Below are 12242 nucleotides of genomic sequence, written 5' to 3'. Positions count from 1 at the left end.
AGGCGGCCGCTGGCGCTCGGGCTGCGGCGACGGGGCTGTCTCCGGAAACCAGGCCAGAGGCCTCCATGGGGCACTCCGGGGGGGAAAGGGGTGGCCTCTCCCGCTTCGGGGCTGGGAGCATTGACCAGAAGCGGGACTCCCGCGCTGGGCAAGGCCGGGTCCCACCTCTCTCTGGGCGGCAGCTTTGCCCGCGTTTGCAGCCACGTCGCATCATGACTCACGTCCAGCTTGTGATCTGCAACCATTCCGAGAGCCTCCTTCCTGCTGGGACTGCTGAGCCAAGTTTCCCCCTTCTTGTAACAGCGCATTTCATTTTTTTCCTCCTACATGTAGAACTTGGCCTCTGTTCCTGCTTAATTTCATTCTGTTCTTTTCAGCGCAACACACCAACCTTGGGCCTTCTGTCTTGCAGGGTATTAGCAATCCCACCCAGCTTTGTGTCATCTGAATGCTCTCCCCAGAAGGCTCGCCTGGCGCCGACTTCATATTCTTTTCAGCACCAGGTAAAAACCTTTTTATTTACCCAACATTTTAAAGCTTAAATACTTTTAATCTGGTTTTATTAATATTACTATCCTCAGTCACATTTTATCATGCTATTATAGTCATTGATTGTTTGTATTTATTGTTTATTATACTATATTTATTTAGAATATTTATATTGTAAGCCATCCTGAGACAATTGGTTTGTCTAGGACGGGATAAAAATATTCTAAATAAATACAATAAATACATAATCTGATGATAAATCCCCACACTTCCTCACCCAAATCTTAATAAAGATGTTGAAGAGCTCTGGGCCCAGGACCGGACACTGTGGGGGCCCACCTGCAGTCCTTCTCCCCAGGCGGAGGAGGTCCCACGATGAGCGTCCTCGAGTCCGGTTCTCCAGCAGACTGTGGATCCGCCTGATCGTTGCTCCGTCTGGCCCACGTTCAGCCGGTTTGCTAATCAGGATATCATGGTCAAAGCTTTGCTGAAGTCAAGATAGTCACGTCCGCAGCATCCCCACAGTCCACCGGGGAGGTGACCCAGTCAAAAAACTGTTGGGCCCCACCCACCTGGCAGGAGGCCATCAGTTGTGTATTGGGGTCAGCACAATAGAGCAAGACTTGAAAACGGCCTCAGAGTGTTATTTTAGCAAATAGGCAAGTTTAATCAAAGGGGTAAAAACTTAAAAAGATAGACCAGCTGTAGAGCCTCTCCGCTCTTATCAGAAGATAAACTAACTGCAAGGACGCGCCGCTTTCTGTATCAGAACTGCAAAACCGTCTCGCCTCTATATCATGCCAGCTGGCTTGTGTAGGCTGTCAAGAACAATTCTCCCTTTGCTTCTAACAAGGTATAAATACTCTGTTGTCCCTCTAAAATGCGCGGCACTCATCCCATCCTTGTGGGAGAGTGTCGTCCCTATAGGAAATAAACCTTCTCTTGAAAATACCAACTGGTCTCTAATCTCCTCTGTAAAACCGTGGGACATAACAAAAACGAGATCCCATCTGCCTGGCAGGATTTGTTCTTGAGGAATCCATGCTGGCTCCTCGTATTCCCTGCATTGTTTTCAGGGTGTTTGCAAACTGTCTGCTTTGCAATCTGCTCCAGACTTTTCCCAGGAATGGATGCCAGACGGACTGGTCTGTCGTTCCCAGGTTCTTCTTTTTCGCCTCTTCTGAAGACGGGGCAACGTGATCTTTCCCCCAGTCATCTGGCTCGTCCTCTGACCGTCCTCCATGATTTCTCGGAGAGAGCAGCCGGTGGCTCTGAGAGCTCTTCCGCCAGCGTGGGGGTCGTCGGGCTCCGGAGCTGAACTCATTCGGCCCAGTTGGATGATCCGTACCGTTCCTATCAGTCTTGCGCTGCCTTCTTGCTCCTGCAGTGTTGGATTTCCCCTTCATCAGAGGAGCTTTTGGGAGAAGACGGAGCCACAGTAGCAGCTGAGCCCTTCGCCTTTTCTTCGTCATCTGTTGTCATTCGCCGTCCACACTGAGTAGGCGAACCTCCATTTGATAGAGGGGCACTTTGAAAGGTCTCTGCTTGAACTCTGCAATCTGTGAAAAAAGATAACAGGTGAAGTGACCGAAAGCTGAAAACCGCTCCCGGTTGTGATGGGAAAGGGGAGACCAGTGGATGTTGCCGGACCCCTCCTGCAAGAAAGAGGAGGGGCAAGCAACCCACGGGGAGCCCGATTGTCTGTGGAGCACTCGCTTGGCCTACAGCCAAGCAAAAGGTGGGCCTGCCCTGAGGCTGAGCGACTGGGGCAGAGCACACCATGAGGAAAGGGCCAGGATTCAAAGGGCCAGTTCCCAGAAAATCGAGGCGATGGTTTTGCTCACAAGGAGTGCAGCGAACTAGACATAGCAGCATAAAGGACACGGGGAGCAGGAAGGAGCTCGGCTGTTTTCCGCCCTCACTCTGCACGGAAGGGAAAGGTGGCCGACGTGTGGGAGACATGGCACACGCTGGAAGTGAATCCTTTTCTCAAAGGAGCCGCTGAGCTGCAGCCTTGCACGAGACGCCCGTTATCCCAGCTCCTGTGTTAAGGAGGCCGTCCACCTCGGTGCAGGAGAGAAAGACTTCCAGCCGAAGGATGGGGTCTTGTTACTTGGCTGCAAAACAGCAGCCAAGAGCTTGCTGAATGCAGCAGAAAAAAGCACGGCAAGCGGCTTCAGGATACAGCTGGAGGTTGAGAAGAGAAGAGAAGAGAAGAGAAGAGAAGAGAAGAGAAGAGAAGAGGGTGGCGGTGCCCATCTAATATTTCTGCCCTGCTCAACTGCTTCCTCTCAGTCTCTTCCTTTGGCCACAACAAAACTATAAACAAAATGTAAATGTACTAGAAACTACTTCAAGCTCCTGCTAACACAGAAGCCGCTTCTAACACAGGAGACAGGCTGGAGGAAAAGGGTCTCCACTGACAGACTGCAGAGAAAGCGGAAATCTCCTTTTGATGTAAAAATTACACATTGCATTTAAATGGGCAGAGAGCAGAAAAATAAACCGGAGTGGCTGCCCAGTCCTGCTGAGGGTGGTGCCAGGCTGGAGCAGAAAGAATTGACTTACCACCAGAAGCTGCAACTCAGTGGTGGCGACCGATGGCACGCGGGGCACAGCGGGCACGCAGAGCCCCCTCTGTCGGCACGCGAGCCAAGTCGCCCAGCATCTCCCCAGCAGCCGGGCATCAGATAACAGTGCGCACAGGGGCCATGCGCATGCTTGGAAAAGAGTAGTGGTGCCAGGCGATGACGTCATGAGCCGCAACTCATTAGCTGTGACTCGTCCAAGCTTTCGAATGGCTCATCACTGCACTGCCAAGGACACACACACACACACACCTCGTATTTTTTGCTCCATAAGACACACTCCCCCCCCCAAAAGTAAGTAGAATGCCTATCCTTGGACACCTGCACCGATGGGGCCTCAACGACCTCCTGGGGAAGCCCATTCCACCCCCTCGGGGTCCTGACTGTCAGGAAGTGCTTCCTGGCATCCAAACAGAACCTGGGTTCCCTGAGCTTTGCCCCATTGGAGCGCGTCCTGCCTTCCTCTGCAAGGGAGAACAGGCCTCTCCCCACCTCCGTGTGACATCCCCTCACGTACCTGTGTGTCGCCAACAGATCCCCTCTGGGTCTCCTCCAGGCTGAAGAGACCCAGTTCCCTCAGTCTTGCCTCATACGGGGAAGTGATGGGGAATGTGCCTGTGATTATCATGAAGCTTTCCATGGATCCCTTCTCTAAAAACTAGGTGCGTCTTATGGTCAGGTGTGTCTTATAAAGCGAAAAATACGGTGTGTATATATATATATGCTTCAACGGGCTGTGAGGTGTTTTGTCTAAACTAAAACCTCAGTTCTGACCTTTTATTGCAGTGTTGGCACTTCGTGATAAATAAGTGGGTTTTGGGTTGCAGTTTGGGAACTAAAAGGATCACCATCACTGCATTGGGGAAACAAAAGGAGATGTCCTGGCATGATTTTGATGGCTGGAATGTGTTTGGAACGGGCAGAATGATGAGCTGCGCAGAAAAAGCTACTCCAGGAAGGCTTTTCAAAATCACCCTATTTCCAATGGAACTTGAGTCCTATATTAGGGTTAAGGGTGGGCACCAGGGTAGGGTTAGGGTTAGAAAAACAAGGTGCCCTGGCATGATTTCGATGGTTGGAATGCTTTTGGAATGGGCAGAAATCATGAGCTGTGCAGAAAAATCTACTCAAAGACGGCTTTTTCAAAATTGCCCTCTTTTCAATGGAACTTTAGCCCTGTCTTAGAGTTAGGGGTGAGCACCAGGGTAGGGTTAGGTGGTGAACCTATGACACCCATGTCACAGAGTGCTCGCAGAGCCCTGTCAGAATGCATGCGAAGTCGCCCAGCATCACCCCAGCAGCCGAGCATCGATAGCAGCACATAGAGGCCATGCGCGTGCTCGGGAAGTAGCAGTGCCAGGCGATGACGTCATAAGGTGTCACTCATTAGCCACAACTCGTCCGAGTCTTCGCATGGCCGGTCAGTGCGCTGCTAATGGTACGTTTATATTTGCCTGGACTGGCTGTGTGCAGCGTTGTCTAAACTAAAACCTGAGTTTTCAGGTTTTATTGCAGTGTTGGCACTTTGTGATAAATGTGTTTTGGGTTTCATGTGGGGCCCTCGGTCTCTGAAAGGTTCGCCACCCCTGCTGTTGTCTGTTGCCTCCAGAGGGCAGCAGGCTGGGGAAGACTGCGCTAGGCATATTCTGGCTTGGTCCTGCAGGGCGGTTAAGTGCACAACGGACCAGGCACACCCCTCGGGCTCCGCATTTCTTTTGCCTCCAGAGTCAGGCAAAAATATCAGGAAATGCCTCCGCTCACAACAGGATTTTGAAGTGGAGATGCTTTGGAGCGTTGGTGATTAAAAGGAGAGCGCTCCAGCCCCGACCTATGGCTGTTTGGTATTTTAATGGCCAGCCAGCACCCAGCTCATGCTGAAGTGGAACCTTCCCAGTTTTCCTGAATATTCTGGAAACGTAATAGTTGACTTTCAGTTTTTGAGGGTTCTACAGGAAAAGGACCACCAACACAAGGGCAGCTGGTCAAACTCAAGAGTTACAAATGCAAACACCTTGAAAGCAATGCCGTGGTTCCTAGAAGCCGACGGGGATTCCTCAAAAGCAAATCCCACCAGAGTACTCTGACTCTGATTTGTGGCATCGCACTCCCAGCCGCACCATTAGCTAACTATGCGTCACACCAAACTCCAAAGACGTCAGCACAGTCTTGGTTGAACTTCAGACTTGGAACACCCAGGCGAAGGAGTAAATGCTTCCCGGAAGTACTTTCAAAATCCAAACAGGCTCAGGTTGCACTCATATGGCGAGCAGTGAAATGCAAGAACAGATCTGGCCTGGGGCTTGGAAATGGTTTCTAAACTATCTTGGTTCCAGCCCCCGCAGAGACGGATCGGCTCACGGAGGACCACTGTGCAAAGAACAAGCCACTCACCTGTTGAATGACACCCTCTTTATTCAAAAATATATTTATGCAACATTTCAGAATATACTGCTGCTAAAATGGCAGCCTATAGCTCTAAATTTATTTCTAGATCAATACATATACAGATTTAGGAAAATGTCTCGGGGCAAGATTATGGGTCTGTTCTCAGCAAGACCACACAGAGCCCTCCGTGCCCAGCACAAGCACCTGCCCTCCCCAGCCTTTGGAAGCAAGCCAGATGCACGAGCTTCCGCCACATGAAGCGAAAGGAAAGGGAAACACATGGATTGCTGGAATTGTGCTGCTGTTTGGGATGCATGGTGTGGCTCTCCCCATCACCCCATGATCCGTGGAGGGAAAAGGGTCTTGCGTGGAGACTTTTTTGCCTCAGCTGTGACGATCCAGGAGGCACTTTCTGTGTCCACGGAGTAAAACCCAAAATCCCAAAGGGGAAGACAAGGCAAAGGAACCCCACACTGCTTTGAGAAGAAATGCGCTGTAATAGGGGGATTTTGCAGTACCCACCCCCAGGAGCGCAAGGGTCTGCATTCTGGAAAGGAGAGCCAAGGGACTGCCCCTTCCTGAAGGATTAGAGTATGTGTGTGTGGGGGGTGGGTGGGGTGGGGGGGTGGCCTTCAGTTGCTTGAACAGCAGCAGGCTTTTCTCCCGAATCCCCCCACCCCCTCCAAGCAAACTGTCCAACAGGAAGGTGAAAAAGTCTTCCTCCTCTTCAGCACCCTTCCCCAGCCTTGTGCCCTCCAGGCGAGGACTGCACACCCCAGCATCCCCCGGGCGCATTGCATAGCAGTCCGACGCATCTGGAGCACACCAGGGGTGGGAAAGGTGCTGCGGAAGTGCAGTTGCTGCTGACTTGGCAGAGGAGGAGAACAGGAGAGGAGAGACCTGCAAAGGACACGATCCAGTTCAAGCACTTCTCGAGTGGCGCTCCTTAACGTGGCCACCGACAACCTCCTTCCGGCTTCCGCCCATTCTCTACCAGCTAGCAATACAACCCGTCTAGCGAGGCTGCGGAGCCTTCGGAGGACCGTTGCAAATTTCCCCCTGGAAGCCGGATGACTCGACCCGAGTGCATCTGGGCGCTCGCTGCAGGGTGGCCCGAGCAAAGCAGACTTGCTCCGACCCACGAGGAACAGCAGCACTGCCCAGGGGAGCGGCACTCAGGTCTCGGTCACAAGAGCCCATCTTTGGTCGCCTGTGGTCCCGGGACCCCACGCCAGCAGGCCACGAGCGAGCAGCAGCTGCTCCCACACCCCCTTCCTTACACTGTGGTGCCACGCACACTCCAGAATTGTGAAGTCCAGGAAGAAGGCTTGGCACACACCAAACCAATTTGGAAGCCCCCCGGATTTTTACACAGGGAAGAAAGCAAAGCATAAATCAACCCATTTTTTTGTTGAAAACTCTTGGAAGCAGACACACATGATTCCCATGGGCCGTGTGGAAAGTGGAGATGCTACGGGGGAAGCGAAGTAAACATGGATTGTTGCCAAACATGAGGAGGCTGCCTCCTTTCAAGAGAGGGTCCGGCCATCTCGTCGTGCCAACGGGCCCCGCTCTTGGCTGGGGAGCGTCCAGCGAAGGTCTCTTTCTGCTCCTTCCATCTCCGACCGTCGTGAGGTGTTCTGGTGCTGTGACCGGGAACTGGGCAGGGGAGGAATGCAGGCCCCCGCGAGGGCCTCAGTCAGTTGAGAAAAGGTCTCCGGCAGAAGGCAGGGGCGCCAGCCCCCCCGTCACGTTCGGCAGCAGCGACAGGTCTGGCAGGCTCTGGATATGGGATTTCAGCTCTTTGCGGACCTGAGTTACCCGAGCAAGCTTCTGCTTGTACTCCTGGGGAACAAAGAAAAGAAAGAACGGGCACGGGAATTAGAAGCGTCATGCCGGAGAGCAAGCGAAGCCCGAGGAGCATTGCCCCCGCCCCCCGCAGTTTCTAGCCTGCAAAACATGGAGAAGAATCCCTAAGCAGCTTCTGTAAAAATGCTAAAATCGTACAATCTGAGAAACAAAAGCACGAACCTCCACCAGCACCGCCACCAAGCAGCACGGAGGCAGTCAGATGGAACACCGTTTAACTACGTGCCAGGGAAAGCCTGCGTGAACAGGTGTGAATTGGGACGGCACGGGGACGCTTCCACACTTCCGGCCTCCCAGGCTGCCCGAGCGGTTTCCAGAGCGGCACTGCTGCCGGGGACGCCCGCCATGGAGGCGCCACAGGGCCACGTTACGGCCGCCTTGGCATGGCCAGCCAGACCCCTCCGGAGAGGTTAATGGCAGCGGGGGTCCCCCAGGAATGCGGCCTGCCGGGCAGCCTGGCCCTGCTCACTCGGGTCCCCAGCATGACCCTCCTTCCACCGAGGAGGCAGCTCATTTGGTAACGGGGCCGGCACGGCCGCTCAGCACGGGCCTTGGCAGGCAGAGCGGCTGCCCCAGGGGCACCAGCTGCAGCTCCGTGCCAGGCCCAAGGCGGCCCCACACAGCGCACATCACTGCAGCGCAACTGCGGGGGCCGCAAGCACATGGGCCGCGCAGGGCAGGGACACGTGGGACGGGTGCTGCCTCGCTGTGGTTCCCGTGCCGCTTGGGGTGGGAGGGAGGCCATTTCGGCCCACTTCCCTTTCCTGCTTGCGAGACCCTGCGTGCCTCGGGAAGAGCGCGCTGCTGAGGAGCGTGGAGCGGGGCCTCTCACGAGGGCCTGGGCTGGCCCACCGGGAGCTGAAGTGCCAAGCGCTCGGCTCGTCTGAAGCGCCGGCTCGGCTCCCCTGCGGCTTCCAAGCCATTCAGTTGACAAACCGAATCGCATCGAGACTCGACTCGCAAGCACGTGCACACAAGGACGCAGCCCGTGGCAGACACACCGGAAGGCCACGTGCCCCTCTGAGGAGACCACGTGCCGCATGAAGCGGCTCTTGGGCACTGCCGCCTCCGCAGGCGACCACCAGCGGTGTGCGGATCCAAGCGCACGTGCGAACCTCTTAGCCGCACCACCTCAGACGTCTAGGCACTCCGAGCAACACTGCAGTCCTCGGGGTTTCTCCAGGCACCTGCCCTCGTCGCAAGAGAAACGCAGGTCCACACCCAGCCAGGCGTCTGCAGCGCCAGCCTAAAGCCCCCAAGTAGCCCAACGTCAAACCAAGGCCTTGTTCTCCCACGGGGAGCTGGGGCCGACCCGGCCTCTGGGCTGAGGGTGGCTGGATGTTCCTCTGCATGAAAATGACGTGATCCCCGAAGACTGACGGCTGCCCGGTCGGTGCGGGTGTGGCAGGCCTCCTCCGCACCTCAGACGACAACACCATCCAGCCCTGGGTCTCCCAGCGAGCACACCTCCCTCCGCTTCTGGCAGGAAAGCTGCAGCCGCCAGAGGCCGGGCTGCGCTGCCTGGGGTGCTCTGCCCGTTTGCTCCGGGAGGGCAGCGGGCCTTCCCCAGCTCCGGCCGACACACAGAAGCCCAGTTCCGGTCGCATCCTGCTTCTAAGCTAGGGCGAGCTGCAAGGCCGCGGAAAGAGGGCTGGACCTCCGTGAAGATCTATGTGGCGCTGCACGGCAGTGGAGAACAGGCGTGTCCCCCCGTCTTTTCTGCGCAAGCGCAGGCATGCATGGAAGAGCCATGGGGAGCCGGCGCTCTGTCAGGCAAGAGTTCAGATGATCCGCCAGGGATGCGCCCCACGCTGCTCAGAGATCTTACGGCCAGAGGTGGTGCTCGCACCGGTGGGGGCAGGGTCCAGGAGTTACGCACGCCACTCTCCGTTCTGCAGGCCAAAGCCCGTTTTCTCTCTGGGGAGCTGCACAGCAGGAAAACGGCTTCTCTGGGGAGCTCGTCAGGGCAAGCTGCAGCAGGTCCTGGAGAGCAGGAGCACTGCGAAGGCGGGCTGCCCCCAGTCAGCTTTCTTCTCAGGGCTCACTCAAACTATTTCGGGAGGGTGCCGAAACTGCAGTCCCACCTCCTTCCCGTCGCCATCGGAGCTCCCAAGAAAGCCATGGGGAAATCCGTAAGTTAGAAGAGGCTGCCCGGGGGCACGGTGGGCACCGCAGACTCCCCAGATAACTGACCATGCAGGGGGTCACTTTAAGGCGCCTGAGTAAGGCCAAGCAGAAGCATAAACACAACAAGGCCTTGGAAGGCCACACGCACCAAGGTCTGACGTAGCGGCAAGAGAGTCAGTCGAGCTGCACCTTGTGATGATGGTCTGGCAACGCACACGGTTTGAGGAGTAGCCCAAGACCCTGGAAAGAAAGGCTGGAGGGTCCTGGGCGGATTTTTCCCATGGGCCAGAGGGTGGGACGTGTGGGGTGGAAATGCTTCGGTTTCTGGAAACGTGCTATTTCGCAAGATTAGCAGCATAATACATGGACAAAATACATAGAGGCAGAGCGAGCCAGAAGGGGTCTCCCGGGCCATCTAGTCTGACCCCCGGCACCAGCCGGCTCCGCTCACGTCCCGCCTCTCCTTGAATGCCATCCAAGCCGGGCAATTTCACAGCTGCAATTTGCTTCTTTCAGATGACTGCACCCAAGACGCATTCCCACGTAGGGTGTGTGTGCGCGTGCACATGGGCTTGTGGGCAATGCACACACGCACACAGTGCACGAAAAGCAACAGATCAATGGCACTGAACAGGCCTTGAAGGATCACTTGCCGTGGGGCTTTCTTTATTCTTGTCCCGAGTTTATTAAGAACACCCTTCCCAAAATCCCGAGCACGTGTGCGTGCTGTTTAACTCCAGCATGTTGTGCTCATCACCCTGGGAGTTCTTGCAACTTCCACATGATCCCCTGAGTCATCCCCATTAGTCAGTGTCAAGCCATGGAGAGCTGACCCTCCAGTTCCTCCCTCGACTTCCTACAGAGGAAAATTATGAGCCACGAACGTCAAAAATTTCTCGGAGGGGCCACGCTGGGCAGAATTTGTCTCCCAACAGATCCTGGGATAGCCAAAGGCCTCCGTTGCTTCCCCATCACACTCCCTGGAAGTGCTGCGATGTGCTCAGCGAGTGCCACCCTCGTCTCCCCCCGACTGGGTGGCTGGCCCGAGACTCCAACCACCCCGCCCCTCTCGTTCCTCGACACGGTTGCCCTGCCAGGCGCTCTCAGTGGGGCTGCCAGGCTCATCTTCTGTATCTCTGCAAAGGGAAGCACTTTTTTTTTAAAGACATAATGAAACCCTCCCTCCTTTCCCCTTCCTGCTGGAGCGAGCTAGCCCGGCTGGCCGTGCGCTCCCTTCTTCGGCAGAGGTGGAGGGCCCGCGTGCACCAGGGCGCACCTTCTCCTTTCAAGGCCGACTGTGCAGCCAGCTCACTTTCACCATCTCCGGGGCATCCGGCACCTGAGGCCCCTCCCGGCACTCGCTGGTCTGCCACACAAGGCCCCTGCCCCGGAGGGAAGAGGAGCAAATCCGGGACCCGCGGCAGGCAAAGCGTCTCCCTGGAGCTCAGCGGTCCCGTTCCTCCTCCACCCTGCAGCGAGCAGCGGGAGGCGGGCGAGGTGAACGGCGAAGGGGGGGCGGCTGGGTCTTGTCCTCCCTCGCCCAAGAATGCGGGGATATATAAAGCACAGGCTTCTCCTTCACCTGGGGAGGAGCCAGTCATAAGGGGGAGCAGAGACATCTCAGGTTCAGCACAGAGGGATGTGCACTGCGAGGCAAGCCGCCTCCTCCGTCAGGCGGAGCCCCATTCCTGCAGCCTGTTTTCCCACCTCACCCAACACGGGATGGGGCAGGAGAACAGCTGGTTCAGCAGGGAGAACAAGGGTGGTCCTTTCCGGAATTTGTTTTTAGAAAGAAAAGTCAACATCTCTTCCTTGAGAAAATACTCCAGCCCGAGGAAGGAGAGGAATGGGGCAGAGCAACGCGTGTTGGGTCAAGAATCCCAACATCAAATGCATGCTAATGGCATCTGAGCCGACAGTGATGAGCAAGAAAGGGATCTTGGGGGGGGGGGGGGCAGCTCGATGAACATGCCGGGCCGGGCAGCGCTCAGCTGCTGTGAAGGAGGCGACCTCCACGTGGGACACCTCTGAGGAACAGAACGGAAAACAGAACTGCAAGGGCAGAATGGCAGGAACAGCCACGGCCTTCCTCTCCTCGGGCAGATCCTTGGCGCAACCGCACCTGGAATATCGTGTTCTGTTCTGGCCGCCTTGCCTGGAAGAGGGCACGGCTGAGGTGGAAAAGGTGCAGGGGAGGGCATCAAAAATGAGCGGAAGGCTGGAGCAGCTCCCCTGAGGAGTGGCTGCAACTGGGCAGCCCTCTGGGCGGGATGGGGGAACTGGGAGCCCTGCACTGAGCAGCGGTTGGACCCACTGTGCGTGTGGAGTGCTGGACTACATGGGCCTTTGGTCTTATACAGAAACATAGAAACAGAGCAAGTCAGAAGGGGCCTCCCGGGCCATCTAGTCTGACTCCCGGCTCCAGCTGGCTCTGCTCACGCCATGCCCACCATGTGCACGTCCAAGCCTGTCCTTGGACACCCACACCGATGGGGCCTCAACGACCTCCCGTGGAAGCCCCTTCCACACCCCCGGGGTCCTGACTGTCAGGAAGTGCTTCCTGGCATCCAAACAGAACCTGGGTTCCCTGAGCTTTGCTCCGTTGGAGCGCGTCCTGCCTTCCTCTGCAGGGGAGAACAGGTCTCTACCCACCTCCATGTGACACCCCCTCACATGCCTGTATGTCGCCAACAGATCCCCTCTGAGTCTCCTCCAGGCTGAAGAGACCCCGTTCCCTCAGTCTCGCCTCATACGGCATCCCCTGCAAACCGGCCCCCAACCTTG

The 12242-nt window shown here is 56.1% G+C and overlaps 1 protein-coding gene and 1 long non-coding RNA gene across 2 annotated transcripts in view; both read right to left on the bottom strand.

The window, feature by feature from the left end:
* Positions 1-1132: 1132 nt before the first annotated feature.
* Positions 1133-3345, bottom strand: LOC123036057. Its single transcript, XR_006417081.1, has 2 exons — positions 3058-3345; positions 1133-2676 (listed from the first exon to the last, which is right to left on the bottom strand). It is a non-coding gene; the product is annotated as an uncharacterized LOC123036057 (long non-coding RNA).
* Positions 3346-5471: 2126 nt separating this feature from the next.
* The window catches only part of RPRD1B (regulation of nuclear pre-mRNA domain containing 1B), a 39419-nt gene continuing 32648 nt past the window's right edge, over positions 5472-12242 (bottom strand). Inside the window, exon 7 of the mRNA XM_044455327.1 lies at positions 5472-7307. Coding sequence (XP_044311262.1) covers positions 7158-7307 — 150 coding nt within the window. The 3' untranslated portion in view covers positions 5472-7157. The remainder of the gene's footprint in view (positions 7308-12242) is intronic.

The sequence above is a fragment of the Varanus komodoensis genome, unplaced genomic scaffold, assembly GCF_004798865.1.
Source record: "Varanus komodoensis strain SLA01 unplaced genomic scaffold, ASM479886v1 scaffold8, whole genome shotgun sequence".
NCBI classification, from domain to species: domain Eukaryota; kingdom Metazoa; phylum Chordata; class Lepidosauria; order Squamata; family Varanidae; genus Varanus; species Varanus komodoensis.
Note: the sequence above shows the minus strand (reverse complement) of the source record. Positions and strands in the feature narration are given on the sequence as shown.